Here is a 26,014-nt window from a genome sequence, read left to right on the forward strand (position 1 = left end):
AAGGAAAGGCTCTTGCTGAGTGCATTTTGAGCACAGATTTGGGTGTCTAGAGTTTGCAAGATTTTTCTGCAAATTCGGAAGCCACTCTCACCTCATTGCTTCTACCTATCACGCCATTGACAGATTGGTCCTCTGATCTTAAACATAGAAACATAGACGATAGGAGCAGGAGTAGGCCATTCAGCCCTTCGAGCCTGCTCCGCCATTCAATGAGATCATGGCTGATCATCCAAATTCAGTACCCTGTCCCTGCTTTCTCCCCATACCCCTTGATCCCTTTAGCCTCAAGAAATATATCCAACTCTTTCTTGAATATATTTAATGAACTGGCCTCCACCGCCCTCTGTGGCAGAGAATTCCACAGGTTCACCACTCGCTGGGTGAAGAAATTCCTCCTCATTTCAGTCCTAAATGGCTTACCCCTTATCCTTAGACTATGACCCCTGGTTCTGGACTCCCCGGCCATCAGAAACATCCTTTCTGCATCTAGTCTGTCCAGACCTGACAGAATTTTAAAGGTTTCGATGAGATCCCCTCTCAATCTTCTAAACTCCAGTGAGTATAAGCCCAATCGACACAATCTCTCCTCGTACGTCATTCCTGCCATCCCAGGTATCAGTCTGGTGAATCTTCGCTGCACTCCTTCCATGGCAAGAATGTCCTTCCTCAGGTAAGGTGACCAAAACTGTACACAATACTCAAGGTGCGGTCTCACCAAGGCCCTGTACAACTGCAGCAAGACATCCTTGTTCTTGTACTCGGGCCCTCTTGCTACGAAGGCCAACATACCATTTGCCTTCTTAACTGCCTGCTGCACCTGCATGCTTACCTTCAGTGACTGGTGCACAATAACACCCAGGTCTCTTTGCACTTCCCCTTCTCCCAATCTATTGCCATTCAAATAATAATCTGCCATCCTGTTTTTGCCACCAAAGTGGATAACCTCACATATATCCACATTGTAGTGCATTTGCCATGTTTCTGCCCAATCACCCAACCTGTCCAAATCGTACTGGAGTTTCACGACATCCTCCTCACAGCTTACCCTCCCACCCAGCTTTGTGTCGTCTGCAAATTTGGAGATATTACATCCAATTCCCTCGTCCAGATCATTAATATATATTGTGAACAGCTGGGGTCCTAGGACTGATCCTTGCAGTACCCCACTAGTCACTGCCTGCCACTCGGAAAATGACCCGTTTATTCCAACTCTTTGCTTTCTGTCCGCCAACCAGTTCTCTATCCAAGTCAATACCTTGCCCCCAATCCCATGTGCCTTGATTTTGCACGCTAATCTCTTATGTGGGACCTTATCGAAAGCCTTCTGAAAGTCCAAATACACCACATCCACTGGTTCTCCCTTATCTATTTTACATAAGAAACATAAGAAACATAAGAAATAGGAGCAGGAGTAGGCCAATCAGCCCCTCGAGCCTGCTCCACCATTCAATAAGATCATGGCTGATCTGATCCTAACCTCAAATTTTCTATCACTCTCCATCCCACCCAACCCATGTGATCTCCCGGGAGAGGCGAAGAACCAGATAAAAAAACCAATGGCCAATTTGGGAGAAAAAATCTGGGAAATTCCTCTCCGACCCATCTAGGTGATCGAAACTCGTCCAGGAGATCACTCTGTCCCTATATTTTCTACAGTACTTACCTTCTGTAAAGGCGTTCTCCACCCTAGCCAGGAACAGGAATAAAACCATCTCCTGAAATCTAACACAGAATTAGAACACAAGAAGTTGGAGCAGAACCAGGCTACATGGCCCCTGGGCCTGCTCCACTACCCACAGGGCCATGACCATTCCGAACCTAGACTCACGTCCAATTTCCTGCCCACTCCCCATAACCCTTAATTCCCTTTACTTCTAGGAAACTATCTATTTCTGTTTTAAATTTATTTAATGATGTAGTTTCCACAGCTTTCTGGGGCAGCAAATTCCACAAACCTACCACCCTCTGAGTGAAGAAGTTTCTCCTCATCTCAGTTTTGAAAGAGCAGCCCCTTATTCTAAGATTATGCCCCCTAGTTCTAGTTTCACCCATCATTGGGAACATCCTCACCGCACCCACCCGATCAAGTCCCTTCACAATCTTATATGTTTCAATAAGATCGCCTCTCATTCTTCTGACATCCAATGAGTAGAGTCCCAATCTACTCAACCTCTCCTCATATGTCCATCCCCTCATCCCCGGGATTAACCGAGTGAACCTTCTTTGTACTGACTCGAGAGCAAGTATGTCTTTTCTTAAGTATGGACACCAAAACTGTATGCAGTAGTCCAGGTGCGGTCTCACCAATACCTTGTATAACTGCAGCAATACCTTCCTGTTTTTATATTCTGTCCCACTAGCTATAAAAGCCAACATTCCATTGGCCTTCTTGATCACTTGCTGCACCTGCATACAGGTAGACTATTCTTTATCCGAAAACCTCGGGACCAGCCGTGTTTCGGTTTTTGGAAAATTTCGGATTTCGGAAGGTGGGTCGGCGGGGGTCCGCGGGGGGGGGGTCGGCGGGGGTCCGCGGGGGGGTCGGCGGGGGTCCGCGGGGGGGTCGGGGTCGACGGGGGTCCGCGGGGGGGTCGGCGGGGGTCGGGGTCGGCGGGGGTCCGCGGGGGGGTCGGCGGGGGTTGGGGTCGGCGGGGGTCCGCGGGGGGGTCCGCGGGGGTCGGGGTCGGCAGGGGTCCGCGGGGGGGTCGGGGTCGGTGGGGGTCCGCGGGGGGGTCGGCGGGGTCGGGGTCGGGGGGTCGGCGTCGGCGGGGGTCCGCGGGGGGGTCCGCAGTCATGGCTTCTCCGTCGCTGCAAGCCTGGAATGCAATGAAGTTCCGCATTTCCACCAACAGTTCGTCGTGCTCGGTCGGAACAGGGGCCGGCACCACCGCGGGCTCAGAGCTCTCGTTGCTTTCGAGCCTTTGGAAGAGAGTCAGGTGGTTCCGCAGGGGGGTCGGCGGGGGGTCGTGCGCACGACTTACGCTGACCCTCTGCTCAGCGTAAGTCGTGCGCCACTCTGGTCATGTCGTGCGCACGACTTACGCTGACCGAAAAAACTTTCGGTTTTTAGAGGGTTTCGGTTTTCGGAAGTTCGGATAAAGGGTAGTCTACCTGTACTAACTTTTTGAGTTTCGTGCACCAGGACCCCCAGATCCCTTTGTACTACAGTACTTTCCAGTTTCTTGCCATTAATATAATAACTTGCTCTGTGATTTTTCCTGCCAAAGTGCATAACCCCACACTTTCCAGTATTGTATTCCATTTGCCAAATCTCTGCCCACTTACTTAGCCTGTCTATGTCCCTTTGCAGGTTTTTTATGTCCTCCTCACTCACTACTTTCCCTCCCATCTTTGCATCATCTGCAAACTTTGATATGTTACACTCGGTCCCCTCCTCCAAATCGCTAATATAGATTGTAAAGAGTTGGGGACCCAGCACTGACCCCTGCGGAACACCACTAGTTACTGATTGCCAGTCCGAAAATGAACCATTTATCCCAACTCTCTGCTTTCTGTTAGAGAGCCAATCCTCCACCCACACCAGAATATTACCCCCAATCCCGTGATTTTTTATCTTGAGCAATAATCTTTTGTGTGGCACCTTGTCAAATGCCTTTTGGAAGTCTAAATACATTACGTCCACTGGTTCTCCTTTATCCACCCTGTATGTTACTTCCTCAAAGAACTCAAGCAAATTTGTCAAACATGACTTCCCCTTCATGAAACCATGCTGAGTTTGTCCTATTAAATTATGTTTATCCAAATGTCCCATTACTGTCTCCTTAATAATGGACTCTAACATTTTACCAACCACAGATGTTAGGCTAACAGGTCTATAGTTTCCAGCCTTCTGCCTACTACCCTTTTTAAATAAGGGTGTTACATTAGCAGTTTTCCAATCTGCCGGGACCTTTGCTGAGTCCAGGGAGTTTTGGAAAATTATTACCAATGCATCCACAATCCCTACCGCCACTTCCCTCAAGACCCTAGGATGTAAGCCATCAGGTCCAGGGGATTTATCCGCCTTGAGTCCCATTATTTTACCAAGTACCACTTCCTTAGTGATTTTAATCGTATTTAGCTCCTCTCCCCCTAGAGCCCCCTGTTTGTCCAGTGTTGGGATATTCTTAGTGTCCTCTACCATAAAGACTGATACAAAATATTTGTTCAGCGTTTTTGCCATCTCCATGTTTCCCACCATTAATTTCCCAGTCTCATCCTCCAAGGGCCCAACATTTACTTTAGCCACCCTTTTTCTTTTTATATAACTATAGAAACTTTTGCTATCTGTTTTTATATTTTTTATATTTGTTTGCTAATTTACCTTCATAATCTATCTTCCCTTTCTTAATCAATCTTTTAGTTATTTTTTACCAGTTACATCCTCAAAAAATTCCAGTTGATTTGTCAAGCATGATTTACCTTTTGTAAATCCATGTTGACTTTGTCCGATCCTGTCACTGCTTTCCAAGTGCTCTGCTATTACATCTTTTATAATAGACTCTAGCATTTTCCCCACTACCGATGTCAGGCTTACCGGTCTATCATTCCCCGCTTTTTCTCCACCACCTTTTTTGAATAGTGGGGTAACATTAGCTACCCTCCAATCCATGGGTACTGTTCCAGTGTCTATCGAGTTCTGGAAGATGACCAGCAATGCATCTACTATCTCTAGGGCCACTTCCTTAAGTACCCTGGGATGTAGACCATCAGGCCCTGGGGATTTATCGGCCTTTAGTCCCATCAATTTTCCTAACACCATTTCCCTACAAATACTGATTTCTTTCAGTTCCTCCCTCTCATTAGACCCTATGTTCCCCGGCATCTCTGGGAGGTTATTTGTGTCCTCCTTTGTGAAGACAGAACCAAAGTATGTATTTAATTGGTCTGCCATTTCCTTGTTTCCCATTATAAATTCCCCTGATTCTGACTGTAAGGGACCTACGCTTGACTTCACCAATCTTTTTCTCTTCACATATCTATAAAAGCTTTTACAGTCAGTTTTTATGTTCCCTGCAAGCTGACTCTCATATTCTATTTTCCCTTTCTTAATTAATCCCTTTGTCCTCCTTTGTTGACTCCTAAACTGCTCCCAATCCTCAGGATTATTGCTTTTTCTAGCCAATTTATATGTCCTCTCCTTGGATCTTATGCTATCCCTAATTTCTCTTGTTAGCTACGGTTGAGTCACCTTTTTTGTTTTATTTTTATGCCAAACTGGGATGAACAAATTCTGTAGCTCATCCATTCGGTCTTTGAATGTTTGCCATTGCCTATCCACCGTCAACCCTTTGAGTGCCATTCCGCAATCAATCCTACCCAACTCGCTCCTCAGACCATCGTAGTTTCCTTTATTTAAATTGAGGACCCTTGTCTCTGAGTCAACTACTTCATTCTCCATCTTAATGAAGAATTCGATCATATTATGATCGCTCCGACCCAAGGGGCCTCGTACAACAAGATTGCTAATTAATCCTTTCTCGTTACATAATACCCAGTCTAAGATGGCCTGATCTCTGGTTGGTTCCTCGACATATTGGTCCAGGAAACCATCCCGTAAACACTCCAGGAATTCCTCCTCCACAGTATTGTTACTAATTTGGTTGGCCCAATCTATATGTAGATTAAAGTCACCCATGATGACTGCAGTGCCCTTATTGCACGCTTCTTTAATTTCCCTTTTAATGCTATCCCCAACCTCCGCCTTACTGTTTGGAGGTCTATATACCACTCCCACTAATGTTTTTTTCCCCTTAGTATTCCTCAATTCTACCCATACAGATTCCACATCATCAGAGCTAATATCCTTCATTACAATTGTATTAATCCCTTCTTTAACCAGTAATGCTACCCCACCTCCCTTTCCTTTTTGCCTATCTTTCCTGAATATCGAATACCCCTGGATGTTGAGTTCCCAGTCTTGGCCATCCTTGAGCCACGTTTCTGTAATCCCAACCAAATCATATTCGTTTACCTCTATTTGCGCAGCCAATTCATCCACCTTATTACAAATGCTCCTCGCATTAAGACACAAAGCCTTCAGGCTTGTTTTTTTAATGCTCTTAGACCTATTAGAATTATTATTTACTGTGGCCACGTTTGATTTAAACCGTTGATTTCTCTGACTGCCACTTTTGTTTTTCTCCTTCCTATCTTTTGCTTTTATCCCTGTTTTCCTTTCCTCTGTCTCCCTGCTCAGGTTCCCAACCCCCTGTCATTTTAGTTTAAACCCCCCCGAACAGTGCTAGCAAACCTCCCCGCAAGGATATTTGTCCCGCTCTGGTTCAGGTGCAACCCGTCCGACTTGTACAAGTCCCACCTTCCCCAGAAGCAGGCCCAGTGATCCAGGAAACTAAAGCCCTCCCTCCTGCACCAACTCATTAGCCACGCATTCATCTGCTCTATCCTCCTATTCCTATACTCACTAGCACATGGCACCAGGAGTAATCCAGAGATTACAACCTTTGAGGTCCTATTCTTTAATCTGCTACCTAGCTTCCTAAATTCTTGCTGCAGGACCTCATCCCTGTTCCTACCTATGTCGTTGGACCCAATGTGAACCACGACCTCTGCCTGTTCACCCTCCCCCTTCAGAATGCCCTGCAGCCGTTCAGTGACATCCTTGACCCTGGCACCAGGGAGGCAACAACCCACCCTGGAGTCATGTCTACGGCCACAGAAATGCCTATCTGTTCCCCTTACGATAGAATCTCCTACCACTATTGCTCTCCCACTCTTTTCCTCCCTTCCTGAGCAGCAGAAGCACCCCTGGTGCCAGGAAGTTGGCTGCTGCTGCTGCCTTCCCCTGGTGAGTCATCCCCCTCAACAGTATCCAAACTGGTATACCTGTTTGAAAGGGGGATGGCCACAGGGGTCCCCTGCACTACCTGCCTGCTTCTATTGCTCCGCCTGTTGGTCACCCATTTCCCTTCTGCCTGTGCAGCCCTACCCTGCGGCATGACCAACTCATCAAACATGTAATCCACGACCCTCTCAGCATCGTGAATGCTCCACAACCCATCCATCCGCAGCTCCAGCACCTCCATATGGCCCGTTAGTAGCTGCAGCTGGATGCATTTCTGGCACACGTGGTCGTCAGGGACACTGGCAGCATCCCTGAATTCCCACATAGAGCAAGAGGAGCATAACACGGGGCTGGGCTCTCCTGGCATGACTTACCCCTTTAATTAATTTAAATTAATTCAATACCACCAGTTAAAGATATACTCTAGGGCGCTTATTTATCAACTGTCCCCACTGCACCACAGATACCCAAGAAAATATAAACCGCAGAATTTAAGCTTGTAATGAAAAGGAGAAAGAAATACTCACCAACCAATCACTTACCTTCTTCCTGGTGATGTCACACTTGGATTACTTTTTACCTCTCTCCCCTGCTGTTGAATTGGTCAGGCCTCGCCTCGCTCCTCCTTTTAAAGTCGCCGCCTCATACCTCACGCAGGTCCGCTCTCGCTCCTCACTGCACTCCCAGGTCAGCCGCTGTGGTCGGGCCTTGCCTCGCTCCTCTTTTTAAAGTCGCCGCCTCGTACCTCACGCAGGTCCGCTCTCACTTCTCACTGCACTCCCAGGTCAGCCGCTGTGGTCGGGCCTCGCCTCGCTCCTCTTTTTAAAGTCGCCGCCTCGTACCTCACGCAGGTCCGCTCTCGCTCCTCACTGCACTCCCAGGTCAGCCGCTGTGGTCGGGCCTCGCCTCGCTCCTCTTTTTAAAGTCGCCGCCTCGTACCTCACGCAGGTCCGCTCTCGCTCCTCACTGCACTCCCAGGTCAGCCGCTGTGGTCGGGCCTCGCCTCGCTCCTCTTTTTAAAGTCGCCGCCTCGTACCTCACGCAGGTCCGCTCTCGCCCCTCACTGCACTCCCAGGTCAGCCGCTGTGGTCGGGCCTCGCCTCGCTCCTCTTTTTAAAGTTGCCGCCTTGTACCTCACGCAGGTCCGCTCTCACTTCTCACTGCACTCCCAGGTCAGCCGCTACTTGACCTGCCATCTATTACATCAACATGGTTGCCATTTATGCTGTCTCACCCTGGTCCTCAGAATTGGACCAGGATGAGCCCCAACACCAGCAGCAGCAGGCACACCAGCAGCAGCAGGCACACCAGCAACAGCACCAACAACCTTCTCCTCAATGACCTGATGCTGCACAGGACAGAGGGCATCAGCGCAGGGCTGCACCGTGCCAGAGGCGATACCCCCAACACAGGGTATACAGGCAGAGGATGAGCTTCCTCAACCTGACTCAGCAGCATTGCCAAAGGAGGCTCAGGCTATCACGCCAGGTCATTGCAGACATTTGCAGCTTACAGGAACCAGTCTGCAGCCCAGAGGACCTGGTGGACATGCCTTACCAGTGGCTGTCAAACTCACCAGTGCCCTTAACTTCTTCGCCTCAGGCTCCTTCCAGGGATCTGCAGCAGACATTTGCAGTATCTCGCAGTCGGCCGCCCACAGATGCATCACACAGGTGACCGATACCCTGTTTGATAAGTCAGCCAATTATATCAACTTTGCCACTGATGAAGCCAGTGTTATTGAGTGGCGCTGGCCTTTGCTGCTCTGGCTGGCTTCCCATGGGTGCAGGGCATCATCAACTGCACACATGTGGCCACCAGGGCACCCCATTATCACCCAGGAGTGTTTGTGAACCGCAAGGGCTTCCACACCCTCAATGTGCAGCTTGTCTGCAACCATAAAAAGATGATTATGCATGTGTGCGCCAGATTCCCTGGCAGCTGTCATGGCTCTTTCATCCTGCACCAGTCCACCCTTCGTCAGCTCTCCGCACTGCCACACACACTTGGCTGCTTGGAGACAAGGGCTACACACTGAAGACGTGGCTCATGACACTCTTGAGGAGGCCAAGTACTGAGGCCGAGGAGAGAGATAATGAAAACCACATTTTTCCACCAGATGTGTCATAGAGCAACAATAGGCATGCTGAAAATGTGTTTCAGATGCCTTGACCAATCTGGAGGAGCCCTTCAGTATGCACCAGCCAGGGTCTCCAGAATCATCGTGGTCTGCTTCGTCCTGCACAACATAGTGCAGCAGCGAGGATTACTGCTGCATGAGGAGCAAGGCGCAGAGCGCACAGCCTCTTTGGAGGAGGAGGAGGAGCAGGAGGAGCATCAGCTGGAAGACGAGGAGGAGCAGGAGGTACCTGAGGCCCAGATGCCAGCAGCACCCGAGGACATTGCTGACTGGGAGGCCAGGAATTACCTCATCATGGCCAGATTTACTTAACTTCCTGCATTACACCCATATGGCTGCCACATGCTGTGCCAGGATCCCCCGCCCCCACCCCCAACAATACCATAAAGCATCCTTACAATGATCAAGCCATTCCTTTCATACTGACCCCCATTTCTGGAGATAGCGTTATGTCTCACCATTCACTCCAACTCACTAAGCCACTTCCAAAGCAGCAGACAAAAATGGGCCTAACCGGAAAGTGGTGAAAAGAAATAGTTTTATATGTGACATAAGAGTAATGGAACCTTAACAGAAACAGTTCTTTAAACACCCACGTGCTTACCCTTGCGCATCTACTTCTGTGCCATCTTTCACTTACTCGTGCTTCTACGAGGTGCACCCCCTGTGGCTTCAGCAGAGGTAGAGGCAGGCTGCTCACTTCCCTGCTGCGACTGCGTAGACATTTTTGGCGGATGTCCTCTGGGTTTTGGAGCCTCTGATGGCCCCGCTGAAGTCTGCTCTTCCTGCGGCTGTGCAGGGGCAGACTCGGCCTTCGCAATCTGAGCAGGCATCTGGGGCTCTGACTGAGGGGGAGGCAATGGGGGAGAAGCGGGAGCGCTTTGAGAGGAGCCCCCACTTGCATGTCCCTTCTCACCATCATCCCTCTCACAGGCCACCCGCACTTCCCCGCTAGCAAGGAGCTGGAGAGCACCATGCTGCACAGCAGTGGGGCCAAGTCTACGTTGACATCCCTCCTAGAGAGGAGGTCTATGAGCCTCTGCCATCTATTCTCCATAGCTAGCATGTGCTCACGCGAGTGGCACATCAGCTGCTTTACATGGAAGAGCCTACAGTCGCCATCGTCTGCGACACGGTGGTGCTCAGGCTGGAGATAGACGCCTCCATTCTTTGAACGTTTGCAGACATCGCGGTCGGAAAACCTGTCAGAGTCTCCTTCACTTCTTCCTGCACCTCCAGGATCGCCCTCTTTCTGGTTGGCCCCCGAAGCTCAGCGTCTGCATGCAGCTGAGCAGAGCTGGGAGCGCCCTGCACCCTCCAGCAAGGAGTCTCCACTGCTGTCCCTGTCTCCACCATCTCCTCCTGCTCAATTGTGACTTGTGAGACACCAGGTGACAAGACTACTCTATGTTGCATAGGACCCACTGAGGTGTGCATATCTGCACAGGTGCTGTGTGCGCTTAAGTCTAATGATGGTGCACACACAGAGGCTGGAGGTTCCTCTAATAAGTCGTCTTCTTCTTCCGCCTGGACAGTGGGCGGGGGGGGTGGGGGGTGGGGGTTTGTGGGGCCGCTCTTTATGGACGTGTGGGAGAGTAAAGAGATGATTTAGAAATGTAATATCAAGAATGGGTAATGATACCATTATGCACATGATGAACATTCAATAGCTGCTGACATACGTCCCCATGTAATGCTGAGATGTCCCCCTCTCTCCGTCTCCTGCCGCCAGCTGCTCCGCAACTCCTGAGACCTCCAGGGTGACCTGTTCTGCTGGAGTCAACATGGCGAATGATGGAGGGCCACCTCCAGTTCTCTCCCTCTCCCTCTTATGGTGGGCTCTATTCTCCTGCAAGGAGGGAAAGAAGAGAAGTTTGAGTGAGCGTGATGGCATGAGTGTAAGGAATGTGTGGGTTACATCTATAGAGAGTGACTATGAGGGAGTGTGGTGCCAATGCCAAAGTGGCAATGCAAAGTGGCCTCCTTGTGTGTTGTCAGTTGGCATGATTGCATTAGGATGAGGGTGAGTGTGAGGGGTGGTTAGTCAGAGGGGGATGTGAGTATGTAGATAGAGAGCGAGGGAATGGGTGGACTTGCAAGCTATGTTGGTGTGAGGAATGATGTGCAGGAGTAGGCTTGGGAAGGCAGAGTGATGGGAATGTGATGACAGGAACAGCAGGATGAAGGTGAGTGTGGCTTTGCATTCACCTTTCCTGATCTCACGAGATAATTGAAGCATTTCCTGCACTGCACCCAGGTCCACCTCACCACATCCCTGCTGTTCACCTCCTCAGCTATTTGCAGCCAGGCTCTCTTAGTCTTCTGGGGAGGTCTCTTGCGCCCATCAGAAGGGAAGACGACCTCCCTGCATGCTCTGACTCCCTCCACAAGCATAGGCAGGGAGACATCTGAGAACCTAGGTGCAGCCCTCTGTCTCAGCAAAGTCCTCTGTACAAGGCTCAGCAATACCAGATGATGATATGTACTGCCTGCACACTCCTAGATGAACCTTCAAATACAATGTGGCCAAGGCTGCTTTAAATATCTCAACTGAAAATGAGTCATTGATGATATCATCAGACCTGCACCATTTAATAGGGCAGGGTAACGCGCAAGCCTGCCTTAATAGGCGCCATTAAGGGAAAGACGTTCTGAGGAGCGGGATGAAAAAAAGATCGGGATTCTGAGCCGCCACGCCGATTGCTCGCACCCGACCCGCCCTGGTACTGAAAATTCCGGCCGTAGGCTCTAAGGAGGGCCTTAAGGGAGGAGAGGAGGTGGAAAGGTCAAGCGTGGGAATTCCAGAGCTTAGGGGCTTAGACAGCTGAAGGCAGGGGCGGAAACCTGTTTGGAGGGGTTCAAACATGGAGTTGTGGGAAAGATGAGCATGGATTCGGGAGGCTTCTTTGGAGAGGAAAGGGAGGTTTGAGGCAGTAGTTTGCAAGGACAGAGGGATGGATGGTGATTTTTTTTTTGATTCGTTTATGGGGACTAGGTCATTCTTGGATAAAAGAAACCATCAGTACATAGTGGGATAAATGGCCATTTTGTGTGCTGTAACATTCTATGATTCTATGAAGAATGCCCACTTGGGCAAGGTACCAGAGGGTGACTGATACTCAGAGAGTCACATCCCAACATCCTGCAAGACCTGTAGGTGAAAAGATGGAAAATTGGGGAAAAGTTGTGCTGTTAAAAAGAAACAAAAATTATTAAACGTCTGCTGCAAAGCTCTTCTTATAAGACTTACAAGAAGAATTTTATAGCATATTTTAGCGTTATTCTTTTTTTAAAAAAAAGAGGTGATTCTTTTCCAAAAGGAGAATCTGCATTTGAGTGATTTTAATTATTTATTTTGCCTTTCTTGCAGTGGGATCTAGTTTGCGAGAGCGATTGGAAAGGACCCTTTACCATGTCAATGATTTTTCTGGGGATGACAAGTGGTGCGTTTTTCTCCGGACACATTTCAGACAGGTACAGCTACAATCCTTGTATTCAGTTTAAAGAAAAAACATCCCAACTATGGGCCAATGTAATGAGAGTCAACCCTGTGGGAATGTAGATGCAGCTGATTGTTGTACATGTTTGCATAAGGAGGGCCCTGTAGACAGGAATTCTTGGCTTGTTATGTTTCAGTGCTGAAACAAAGAGACAACTTGTGAAATTCTGGCATCCTTGGTTTCTGAAAACAGATAGCAGCAGTCTCGTTTCTAGTCAAAGGAAGATTTTAATTTACAGGTTACAATTCAATGCAGGCACTTTTCTCTATCTTAAATTGTTCGGATTGATCCGAGCTTGGTTTAAGTCCTGTGTATTTTCTTCCATTTGTGCCCTCAGATATACTTTGGCCTGACTTGGCGCTACATGTTTACCTCAGGGTTCCGCCTTCTGGGTCTGGTTGCAATTTTGGCCCCTGCCCTCCGCATCCTGCTGCAGCCTGGGCCTCTGATGCCAACCTTTGACCTCTGGTCCTAGTTTCAATCTCAACTTCGATCTTCCCAGATAGTATGGCATCTGAAGGCATTTGAAGAGGCCCGATTGGCATTTCTGTCTGCCTTGTAGCTTCCATTTTGACCTCTAATTCATCCCACAAAGTTATTTTCCAATGGCAATGCCTACCCTGCAACGTGATGCCTTTATGCCTTGCATGGTGCCACACTCCCTGCAGCACTGGTAAGATGGCTGGGCACTCAGTCCTGTTTTTATTTCTCTGGCTCTTACTACTGCTGCCTACTATTGTCACTAGCCACAGGCGAGAGGAAAGAAATTGTATGACATCGCTTTTGATCTTAGGTATCCTACCAACATCTCCCATTACAGGAGAGTGATCACCATTGCCCTCCTCCGCTGACTCTCTCATCCAATCGTAATCTGTCCGGCGCAGAAAGGTTACTTATTGTCGCAGCCCAATCAGTCGGGAACAGTATTGGTGAATTGTGTCCAAGTTCCTACAACTAAGCTTACTTAGCGTGGTCCTTAAGCCAATTGGGCAGAATCTAAAGTACAGCATCACACAACATTAAAAAAGTTAAGCAAAGAAAGATGTATGATTTATGAAAGAAAGAAAGACTTGCATTTATATAGCGCCTCTCGCGACTTCAGGACATCCCAAAGCACTTTACAGCCAATGAAGTACTTGTTTGAAGTATAGTCACTGTTGTAATCTAGGAAACACAGCAAGCTCCCACGCACGATGTGATAATGACCAGATAATCTGTTTTTTAGTGATGTTGATTGAAAGATAAATATAGGCCATGACACCAGGGAGAACTCCCCTGCTCTTTTTCAAGATAGTACCATGGCATCTTTTATGTCACCTGAGGGGGCAGACGGGCCCTCGGTTTAACATCTCATCCAAAAGACAACACCTTCGACAGTGCAGCACTCACTCACTACTGCACTGGAGTATCAACCTAGATTTTTGTGCTCAAGTCTCTGGAGTGGGACTTGAACCCACAACCTTTTGACTCAGAGGTGAGCGTGCTACCCACTTTTTAATATATATGTTATTTATTGAACCTTAAGAACATTTACAACATCGTGATCATTGCATTGTATCATACAAATCCATTCCGCCGCTCTGCACAGCCATTCCTCCACCACATATTGACATCAAAACCTGAAGTTTAATTTGCCTCCCGTAACATATATTAATTGATTGTACTTTAAAAATTGATCATAAAATACTATCTTTAAATTCCTTTCTGAATAAAACATCCACAGAGCCTTATAATGCTCTTTTAGCTTATATTTAAAATACTCTTTTAGATTGATTCCCCTCCCTTAAAAAACAGAGCATTCCTTCTTTGCACAATCACAAATCTAGCCAAACTGAACATTAAATGAATTGCCGCTCCACTAGACTCAGCCAGACTCTCCTGCAATCCCCATCTCAAAATTGAGTCCCATGGGATTACCATTCTCGCTCTTCGGTCCCCACCCAGCAAAAAAACCTCACACAACTGTCGAACATAGTACTTAAAATCCTTTAACTGCGGACGTAATGCCAATAAATGGAACAGAGTCTCATCCCATATCTCACACACTGGGCAAGTTACCACCTCCACTCACCCAATCTTACATAAGACCATCATGGAAAAAATCCGATTATGAGCCAATTTGAAATCCAGTTCAATCCACTCTGGACATTTAAAATTTGCCCACACTCCCTTCCAAATCCTGTTGAAGTCCAGCTGTGGGTATATACTCTGCCAAAACTCCTGACCAGCAGGTGTCTTGAATCTCCATTCTCTAAATACCCCATAGAAATCTCTAGTATTACAGTTGTCAAATTGGACCAACTCCTCCCCTTTCTCCAGCAGAAAGTTTGGAAAAGCGAGATGCATTTTACTTCTTTGGAGATTTGTGCATTTATTTCTTCCTGTGGCATTGCCCTCACAATCTTCTCATACATGATCATAATTGCTTTTTCCTCTACCTCCTGATCCTCCTCCCAAACCATGTCCCTCAGTACCACTTCCGGCAACCAACCTGGAATTACCTCGTATAATACATCTTTCGCATATACAATACCAGCTTTTTATAAAAGCTTGATTAAATAATACCTCTCCTTCAATGTTGAGCCACCTGTTCAAAAATAAGGGCTATTCTAAAAAATCCTCAGCACCCTTGGGTATAAACTGCACACTTTTTAAAAATTGGGCCCAAGTCTCTACAACCCCCTTCATTCCAGTTATTGCTACTTTTATCCTACTTCTTTGTCACACATGCTTCTCTCATCCTCCTTTAAACACTCTTCAATAAAATCACTAACCTTCTCCATCGCCAATTTGGAAATGTCTTCTTTTGTATATAACTCTTGATAAAAGCTACTAGCCGCCTCCAAAATCTCCCCACTTTCATTAATGATCTTCTCCCCATGTTTTCAACTCTCTAATTAATGATAATCTCTGTCGTAGCTTCTCTTGCTCTAGAAAATATCTAGTGCATCTTTCTCCCTCCAATGCATTTTTAGCCTTTGCATGGAGAATGGCCCCCTGGCATTTTTCAGCTTGCGATAATTCCCACTCTTCCTTTAAAACCACCCACTTAGTCTCTGCTGCCTTGTCCCCTCTGTCAACTGCTTTACAGATATCCGTAAACCTTCTGTTTATATTCTCTTCTCGATGCCGGTTAGCTGCCACTCTCTATTTCCCACAACGTACCGAATTTTTTTTTACCTCATATTTGAAATTGTCCCACCAAACTCTTCTTTCTTACAAGAATAAAGGGTTCTTCTGAGCGTTCATTATTATATTTAAAATCCCTTCTTTATAAGCAATTTCTTTCAGGTATTGATTGTTTAAAATCCACACCCCTGGACCGATCTTAACTCTGCTGTTCCTAATTCTAAGAACCAAAGCCAAACATAGAAACATAGAAGATAGGAGTAGGAGTAGGCCATTCGGGCCCCTCGAGCCTGTTCCGCCATTTAATGAGATCATGGCTGATCATCCAAATTCAGAACCCTGTCCCTGCTTTCTCCCCATATCCCTTGATCCATTTAGCCTTAAGAAATATATCTAACTCCTTCTTGAATATATTTAATGAATTGGCCTCAACTGCCTTGTGTGGAAGAGAATTCCACAGGTTCACCACTCTCTGGGTGAAGAAATTCCTCCTCATCTCAGGCCTAAATGGCTTACCCCTTATCCTTAGACTGTGACCCCTGGTTCTGGACTCCCCCACCATCGGGAACATCCTTCCTGCATCTAGTCTGATTGTCCTGTTAGAATTTTATCAGTTTCAATGAGATCCCCTCTCATTCTTCTAAGCTCTAACGAATATAAGCCTAATCGACCCAATCTCTCCTCATACGTCATTCCTGCCATCCCAGGTATCAGCCTGGTGAATCTTCGCTGCACTCTCTCCATGGCAAGAACATCCCTCCTCAGATAAGGTGACCAAAACAGCACACAATACTCAAGGTGTGGTCTCACCAAGGCCCTGTACAACTGCAGCAAGACATCCTTGCTCCTGTACTCAAATCCTCTCGCTATGAAGGCCAACATACCATTTGCCTTCTTAACCACCTGCTGTACCTGCATGCTTAACTTTAGCGACTGGTGCACAAGGACACCCAGGTCTCATTGCACTTCCCCTTTTCCCAATCTATTGCGTTCAGATAATAATCTGTCTTCCTGTTTTTGCCACCGAAGTGGATAACGTCGCATTTATCCACATTATACTGCATTTGCCATGCATCTGCCCAATCACCCAACCTGTCCAAATCATACTGGAGTTTCTCTGCATCCTCCTCACAGCACACACGCCCACACAGCTTTGTGTTGTCTGCAAACTTGGAGATATTACATCTAGTTCCCTCGTCTAGCTCATTAATATATATTGTGAATAGCTGGGGTCCTAGCACCGATCCTTGCGGTACCCCACCAGTCACTGCCTGCCACTCAGAAAAAGACCTGTTTAATCCAACTCTTTGCTTCCTGTCTGCGAACCAGTTCTCTATCCAAGACAGTACCTTACCCCCAATCCCATGTACCTTAACTTTGCATGCTAATCTCTTATGCGGGACCTTATCGAAAGCCTTCTGAAAGTCCAAATACACCACATCCACTGGTTCTCCCTTATCTATTCACAGAATCACAGAATCACAGAAACCCCACAGTGCAGATAGAGGCCATTTCGGCCCATCGAGCCTGCACCGACACATATCCCATCCGATCCCCCTACACCAACACATATCCCACCCTATCCCCGTAACCCCACGTATTTAATCCCCCTAACACTAAGGGTCAATTTTATCATAGCCAATCATCCTAACCCGCACATCTTTGGACTGTGGGAGGAAACCGGAGCACCCGGAGGAAACCCACGCAAACACGGGGAGAATGTGCAAACTCCACACAGACAGTTTTCTACCAGTTACATCCTCAAAAAATTCCAGTAGTTTAGTCAAGCATGATTTACCTTTTGTAAATCCATGTTGACTTTGTCCGATCCTGTCACTGTTTTCCAAATGCTCTGCTATTACATCTTTTATAATGGACTCCAGCATTTTCCCCACTACCGATGTCAGGTTTATTTCCCCGTTTTCTCTCTACCACCTTTTTTAAATAGTGGGGTTACATTAGCTATCCTCCAATCCATGGGAACTGTTCCAGAGTCTATAGAATTTTGGAAGATGACCAGCAATGCATCTACTATTTCTAGGGCCACTTCCTTAAGTACCCTAGGATGTAGATTATCAGGCCCTGGGGATTTATCGACCTTCAATCCCATCAATTTCCCTAACACCATTCCCCTACAAATACTGATTTAATTCAATTCCTCCCTCTCATTAGACCCTATGTTCCCCGATATCTTTGGGAGGTTATTTGTGTCCTCCTTTGTGAAGACAGATCCAAAGTATGTATTTAATTAGTCAGCCATTTCTTTGTTCCCCATTATAAATTCCCCTGATTCTGACTGCAAGGGACCTATGCTTGACTTCACCAATCTTTTTCTCTTCACATATCTATAGAAGCTTTTACAGTCAGTTTTTATGTTCCCTGAAAGCTTACTCTCGTAATCTATTTTCCCCCTCTTAATTAATCCCTTTGTCCTCCTTTGCTGAATCTTAAACTGCTCCCAATCCTCAGGTTTGCTGTTTTATCTGGCCAAATTATATGTCCTCTCCTTGGACCTTATGCTATCCCTAATTTCCCTTGTTAGCCACGGTTGAGTCACCTTTTTTGTTTTATTTTTATGCCGAACAGGCATGAACAAATTCTGTAGTTCATCCATGCGATCTTTAAATGTTTGCCATTGCCTATCCACCACCAACCCTTTAAGTTACGTTCCCCAATCCATCCTAGCAAACTCGTGCCTCATACCATCATAGTTTCCTTTATTTAAATTCAGGACCCTAGTCTCTGAGTCAACTACTTCACTCTCCATTTTAATGAAGAATTCTATCATATTTTGATCGCTCCTCCCCAAGGGTCCTCACACATCAAGATTGCTAATTAGTCATTTCTCATTACATAATACCCAGTCTAAGATGGCCTGATCTCTAGTTGGTTCCTCGACATATTGGTCCATGAAACCATCCCATATACACTCTAGGAATTCCTCCTCCACAGTATTGTTACTAATTTGGTTAGCCCAATCTATATGTAGATTAAAGTCACCCATGATAACTGCTGTGCCCTTATTGCACGCATCTCTAATTTCCCATTTAATGCCATCCCGAACCTCAGCATTACTGTTTGGGGGTCTGTATACAACTCCCACTAATGTTTTCTGCCCCTTGGTATTTCTCAGCTCTACCCATACAGATTCCACATCATCAGAGCTAATATCCTTCCTTACTATTGTGTTAATCTCCTCTTTAACCAGCAATGCTATCCCACTTCCTTTTCCTTTTTGCCTGTCCTTCCTGAATATTGAATTCCCAGACTTGGTCATCCTGGAGCCATGTCTCCATAATCCCAATTATATCATATCCGTTTACATCTATTTGCGCAGCTAATTCATCCTTATGATGAATGCTCATCGCATTAAGACACAAAGCCTTCAGGTTTGATTTTTTAACACTCTTAGTCCTTTTAGAATTATTATTTACTGTGGCCCTGTTTGAATTAAACCCTTGATTTCTCTGCCTTCCACTTTTGCTTTTCTCCTTCCTGTCTTTTGTTTCCTCCACCTGCTCTGCTCCTCCGGCCACTCCACTCACACCTCCTGCTCCTTCTACCATCTCCTCGTCACTCAAGGGGCTTCCTTCTGCCTCACACTCACAGCAGGTGGGGCCTTTGTGACACACCCCACAGCGATCCACCTTGCAGCTCCAAGCGATGTGTTTAGACTCGCCGCAGTTATAACAGTACAAGTCTGGACAGCTTCTTACAAGATGGTCGTGTCCAAGACAATAATACCAAACCTTCACCTGGTTATCATGCAGTAACCGGAAGTACTGCACTCCTTCCATTGTCACGAATTTCATGCTATACGGCAATGACTTAGAGTCATAGGCCTAGAAATTGGGTTCTGGTCTTGCCAGGGCTGTAGCGCCAGAAAGTTTGCGCCAGCGGTAATGCGGCAGCGCCCGACGAAAATTCGGGTGCGCCGGGCCCAGACGGCGGCGGGCGCTAAAACCCTCCTTTAGCGCCTCAAAACGGGCGTGAACTTGGGTTTCCCGGCGCTAATCCCCCGCTGCGGCACCCGATGCGGTGCGGCAGGCGGGGGAACTGCAGGCCTCCTCCTCCTGTTAAGGAGGAGCTGCCTGCAGCCGACAACTGTCCGGCGGATTGACCCGACATCTGAGCCCGGCACCTCGGGGAAGTGCCGGGCTCGCATGAGACACTGATCAGGGCCGCGGGGGGGGAATGCAGGAGTCCGGGAAGGGAGGTGCGGGCAGGCGGCCGCCGGGAACGCGGCCGGCCGCCGCTCCACCTTTATGCGCCGGCGCACACTGGGGGAAGACTCTGTTGCCAGAGTCTTAGTTGTGCCTGCCACGGGCGAGGCGGGCGCAACTGAATTTCGGCTTGGGGCCGGGTTACCACGGCAACCGGGACGCTGCGCACACCGATGACGTCATCGGTGCCGGCGCAGCGCTACCGGTCTACCGCCGCGGAAGGGCCCCAGGCAATTTAGGAACCGGCGCCAATTGCAGCGCTAGGCCCTCTAGCGCCGCAAAATCGGCGCTAAGGGCACTGAATTTCTAGGCCATAGAGTTATACAGCACAGAAAGAGGCCCTTCAGCCCATCAGCCCATCATGTCTGCGCCGGCCATCAAGCCCTCTCTATTCTAATCCCATTTTCCAGCTCTTGGTCCGTAGCCTTGTATGCTACGGCATTTCAAGTGCTCATCTAAATGCTTCTTGAATGTTATGAGGGTTCCTGCCACTACCACCCTTTCAGGCAGTGAGTTCCAGATTCCAACCACCCTCTGGGTGAAGAGGTTTTTCCTCAAATCCCCTCTAAACCTCCTGCCCCTTAACTTGAAACTATGCCCCCTGGTTATTGACCCCTCTACTAAGGGGAAAAGTTCCTTTTTATCTACCCTATCTATGCCCCTCATAATTTTGTACACCTCAATCAGGTCCCCCCTCAGCTTTCTCTGCTCTAAGGAAAACAACCCCAGCCTGTCCTGTCTCTCTTCATAGCTGATATGCTCCAGCCCAGGTAACATCCTGGTGAACCTCCTCTGCTCCCTCTCTAATGCAATCACATCCCTCCTATAGTGTGGTGACCAGAACTACACACAGTATTCCAGCTGTGGCCTAACTAGTGTTTTGTACAACTCCATCATAACCTCCCTGCTCATATTCTATGCCTCGGCTAATGAAGGCAAGTATCCCATATGCCTTCTTAACCACCTTATCTACCTGCCCTGCTGCCTTCAGGGATCTATGTACATGCACACCAAGGTCCCTCTGATTCTCTGTCCCTCCTAGGGTCCTACCATTCATTGTGTATTCCCTTGCCTTGTTAGTTCTCTCAAAATGCATCACCTCACACTTTTCAGGGTTAAATTCCATTTGCAACTGTTCTGCCCATCTGACCAACCCGTCTATATCGTCCTGTAGCCTGAGGCTTCCCTCCTCCCTATTTACCACTCCACCAATTTTCGTGTCATCTGCGAACTTACTGATCATACCTCTTACATTCATATCCAAATCATTAATGTACACTACAAACAGCAAGGGACCCAGCACCGATCCTTGTGGTACACCACTGAACACAGGCTTCCAGTCACAAAAACAACCTTCGACCATCACCCTCTGCCTCCTGCCACTAAGCCAATTTTGGATCCAATGTGCCAAATTCCCCTGGATCCCATGGGCTCTTACCTTCTTGACCAGTCACCCATGTGAAGTCCATGTAAACTACATCAACTGCACTACCCTCATCCACACACCTAGTCACCCCCTCGAAAACTTCAATCAAATTTGTTAGACATGATCTCCCCCTGACAAAGCCATGCTGACTATTCTTGATTAATCCTTGCCTCTCCAAGTGAAGACTAATTCTGTCCCTCAGAATTTTTTCCAATAATTTCCCTACCACTGATGTTAGGCTCACTGGCCTGTAATTCCCTGGTTTATCCCTACTACCCTTCTTGAATAATGATACTACGTTAGCTGTCCTCCAGTCCTCTGGCACCTCCCCTGTGGCCAGAGAGGTTCTGAAAATTTGTGTCAGGGCCCCTGCAATCTCCTCCCTTGCCTCACATAGCAGCCTGGGATACATCTCGTCTGGGCCTGGGGATTTATCCACTTTTAAGCCCACTAAAACCGCTAGTACCTCCTCCCTCTCAGTGCTAATTTGTTCATGTATATCACAATCCCCCTGCCTGATTTCTATGCCTACATCGTCCTTCTCCATAGAGAACACAGATGCAAAATATTCATTTAAAACCTCACCTACATCTTCTGGCTCTACACACAGATTGCCACTTTGGTCCCTAATGGGCCCTACTCTTTCCCTGGTTATCCTCTTGCCCTTAATATACTTATAAAACACCTTGGGATTTTCCTTTATTTTGCCCGCCAGTGTTTTTTCATGCCCCCTCTTCGCTCTCCTAATTTCTTTTTTAAGTACCCCCCTGCACTTTCTATACTCCTCTAGGGCTTTCACTGTTTTTAGTCCTTTGTATCTGCCAAAAGCCTCCCTTTTTTCCTAATCCATTCTTGTATATCCCTTGACATCCAGGTTTCCCTGGACTTGTTGGTCCCACCTTTGACCTTTACGGGAACATGTTGGCGCTGTACTCTCTCTATTTCCTTTCTGAATGACTCCCACTGATCTGATGTGGATTTTCCTACAAGTAGCTGATCCCAGTCCACTTTGGCCAGATCCTGCCTTGCCCCCACTGGGAACTGTACTTTTACATAACGGGTTCCATCTGCTACCCACGTTCATGGATAGTATCCCCTCTTTATTGCCGAGCAAATTTTAACGTCCCACGACTCCAACTTATTGATTAACACATCGTCCTCAATATAAACCAGCAGGTTTAAGAATGAGACCACCACCTCTTCAGAATATAGCAGAGATACCTCCAAGAACTTATCTCCAACCTTCAAACTTAGTAAAAGTCTTTCCACCTCCTCTCGGCCACTGACCGCCACCTCGAAACTAACATTCGGCTTTGGTCGGCAGGCAAAGCAGCTTCCCTCGCTGCAGCCCTCATGTACTGCCTGGATAATATCCCAAGCTTGTATCTCCTTATCCTCACACTGAACCACCACTGTGTTTTCTTTTCCAAACCTCCTGGGACCCCGGCCTAAATCTTTGGAATTTTTTTTCTCCCTTCCCCCAACATTTTGTCCCCTAATTAAATTCATCCTGGGTACATTGCCCTCTGAGGGGCTCGGCACTCCGGGCCCCTCAGCAGCAATCTGGCTGCTGTTTAAGGACCAAAAACGCCCTAAAACCTGAAAAAAACCCACCACCAACTTTTTACAAACTCACTCCAACTCCCTGCAGTAATCAAGCACCCAACAGCACCTGCTCCCTCCTAGCCCCTCCCACCTAGAGAGTGCTACCCGCTGAGCCACGGCTGAAGCAGGTGTGACAATGTGGAAAACTGGTGAGAGCAGAAAAATGGCTTCAAAAAAAATACGTAACTACCCTCCCCCGAAAGCTGCCAACTCAACAGCAGCCCTGACTATAAGTCAATGACATGTGGAAACAAATACTTACACAGGCATTGTAGCTTAAGCTTTAGGTATACATGACATTCCATCACTTGTATTGGAGGGAAAAAACATAAATACATGGAAATTTGAAGGGTCAATTCTTAATGTCGAAGGCACAAAATTAGTGGTATCCGTCTAGAGGGGTGTGTGCCGTACTCCAATTTTTACATTTAAAGTGATGCATTCTGATTAACTTTAGCACCTTAATATTTCACAATTGATAGATTTTTTTTAATCTGGAAAAACTATAGTCAATTTGTGGCCATTTAAGATAGAGAAGCTTATGTATAGTAGAAGTAGGGGAGGGTGGAGAGGTGGTGGAGTCGATGAAAGGGGCTAGAAATTCGGTATGTTAGCGCCTCCCATTAGTGCCTGGCGGGGGTGCGAACGGAGCACTAAGGGGTTAGCGCTCAGGCGCGGTGAATGCAGTGACGCCCGCGAACTTCAGTGCCGGTTGCAAGAGGAGGCGTTGTGAACTCGGCTGGCCGCTTCGGGAGCGGTAATTAAAGGGAATACTTTTCGGCTAGCGCAACCTTTATTATTTGCACCAATCTGGTGCCTGCGTAAAGTTTTTAATATTTCATTGATGCAAGATGTCCAAGCCCTCCACTCTATGAGAGTGTTTGGGGCTGTAATGCCAGTCGCCCAGGTCGCCTTGCAAAACAGAACTGACGACAACTAGCTTGTGCAGCATCATTGGCCCTTTCCTTTAGGCGAGGGAAGCAGCCTCTGTGATGAAAGAATGCCGTTTACAATACGCTCGAAATTGTTTAGCGCTCTGCTGCTACCACTCCACTCTCGGACTTTAGTGCCCTAAGAGAAGTGGTTAGTGCTTGATTTAGCGCTCCGCTTCCCTCTTGGCGCGCTAAAACTGAATTTCGCGGGAGGCAGGAATGATTAGTGCCTGGCACTAATTTTTCAACTTCTAACGTTTTAGCTCCCCAAGTGGAGCTATACCGAATTTCTCCCCCTAAGTGTTTAGAAGTATAAAATGAAGCATACCCTGTTAGTAACTAAAATGTTTTCTTGCTTTTCAAAGGTATGGGAGGAAAGTCGTTCTCTTTGGAGCTATGATAGTACAGACAATCTTAAGCTTCATCCAAGTGGTCTCTTGGAGTTGGGAAGTGTTCTGCCTACTGTGCTTTTTTATTGGCTTTGGAGATATCTCAAATTACGTAGCTGCATTTGTTCTCGGTAAGTTCTCTTCACACTATACTGTACGATGCCAAACAGCTGCAAAGCATATAATTGGTCAGAGTTTTTAGTACAGCGTGATTAATCTTATTTCTTAAGGAACATTTTTCATTTTACATCTGTGATGGTTGAAAGTAGAACTTTTGATAAATTTTACAAAAGGATTCATTTGGTTTTTCTCATGCATATATTTAAAAAAAGGATATTTAAAAAGATCTCTTTCCTAAAAGCTCAGTGGGTAAATTGTTTGGGACTGTCCCATAAACATAGACCAAGCAGGTCTGATGGTGTGTGCTGAAAGGGTGGCAGTTGGCGTGCCTTAGTGTTCAGCCTAAGATGGGAAATTTCAGCCTGGGATCTAGTAAAGTTCTTGTTTTGACCTTATTTCTAATCCAAGATCAAATGATTAACTTTATATTTTTTTTTAACAACTCAATTAAGGTTTAATAAACAGTAGCCCACTTCTGCTCATGCTCACACACTCACCCTATTACAATCCTCACTTACCCACAACTATAGGCCATTGATACTTATTCATATCCAAATGGTTCTTTTACTGTTTTTACTGTGTCCATGATTTGTGAACCTAAAAGCCAACAAATCCTCTGGCCCTGATGGCCTACATTCTAGGGTTCTAAAAGAGGTGGCTGCATTGGTTGTGACCTTCCAAAATTCCATAGATTCTAGAACGGTCCCAACAGATTGGAAGGTCGCAAATGTAACCCCGCTGTTCAAGAAAGGAGGGAGAGAGAAAACAGGGAACTACAGGCCAGTTAGCCTGACATCAGTTGTCGGGAAAATGCTGAATCCATTATTAAGGAAGTGGGAACAGGGCACTTAGAAAATCATAATATGATTAGGCAGAGTCAGCATGGTTTTATGAAAGGGAAATCGTGTTTAACAAATTTATCAGAGTTTTTTGAGGATGTAACTAAAGGGTAGATAAAGGGGAGCCAGTGGATGTATTATATTTGGATTTCCAAAAGGCATTCGATAAGGTGCCACATAAAAGGTTGCTACAAGAGTAAGGAAGTCTTGCTACAATTGTACAGGGCTTTGGTGAGACCACACCTGGAGTACTGTGCACAGTTTTGATCTCCTTATCTGAGGAAGGACATACTAGCCTTAGAGGTGCTGCATCGAAGGTTCACTAGATTGATCCCTGGGATGAGAGGGTTGTCCTATGAGGAGAGATTGAGTAGATTGGGCCTATACTCTCTGGAATTTAGGAGAATGAGAAGTGATCTCATTGAAACATATAGGCCTAGAAATTCAGTATAGCCACTTTTGGGGCGGTAAAGTCAGGCGGCCGCTAAAGTTTGCGCCCGGCGCAAAGTCGCGCCACCTTCGCCGATATTCAGTCGCATCGCCCCAAGAGGTTGCTGCTGCGCTAAAACAGGCGATGCACGACTATCTTTAGGCGTTAAGCCGGCGGTGCTGAGCGATACCCCCGAGGCCGGGTGCGGCGAGTTCTTGATTGACGGCAGACACTCTGGCGCCGGTCATCTCTTAAAGGGGAAGGGTGGATTTGTTTGCCTGCCACGCCCTGCACACTGCAGCCCTCAACCTAGGCCTGACCACTTCAGCTTCACCTGTACAACGCCCAGGACTATGGAGAAGGCCAGGGAGAGAGCACAGCGCTTCAGCGACGGTGACCTGAGGCTGCTGGTTGGCGGAGTGGAGCGCAGGCGCCATGTTTTGTTCCCAGAAGGTGGCAAGAGGCCGCTGCCCAGC

General features: G+C 47.2%; 1 protein-coding gene across 2 annotated transcripts in view; it reads left to right on the top strand.

The window, feature by feature from the left end:
* LOC147124060 (organic cation/carnitine transporter 2-like) overlaps positions 1–26,014 on the top strand; it is a 222,377-nt gene that overhangs the window by 36,191 nt on the left and 160,172 nt on the right. For both annotated transcript variants that reach the window (XM_085980315.1, XM_085980305.1), the window contains exons 2-3: positions 12,316–12,419; positions 24,126–24,280. In XM_085980315.1, the coding sequence (XP_085836441.1) occupies positions 12,316–12,419; positions 24,126–24,280 (259 nt within the window). The remainder of the gene's footprint in view (positions 1–12,315; positions 12,420–24,125; positions 24,281–26,014) is intronic.

This window comes from Somniosus microcephalus, chromosome 1, assembly GCF_052327205.1.
Source record: "Somniosus microcephalus isolate GS21.2 chromosome 1, FLI_Smic_1.0, whole genome shotgun sequence".
NCBI lineage: Eukaryota > Metazoa > Chordata > Chondrichthyes > Squaliformes > Somniosidae > Somniosus > Somniosus microcephalus.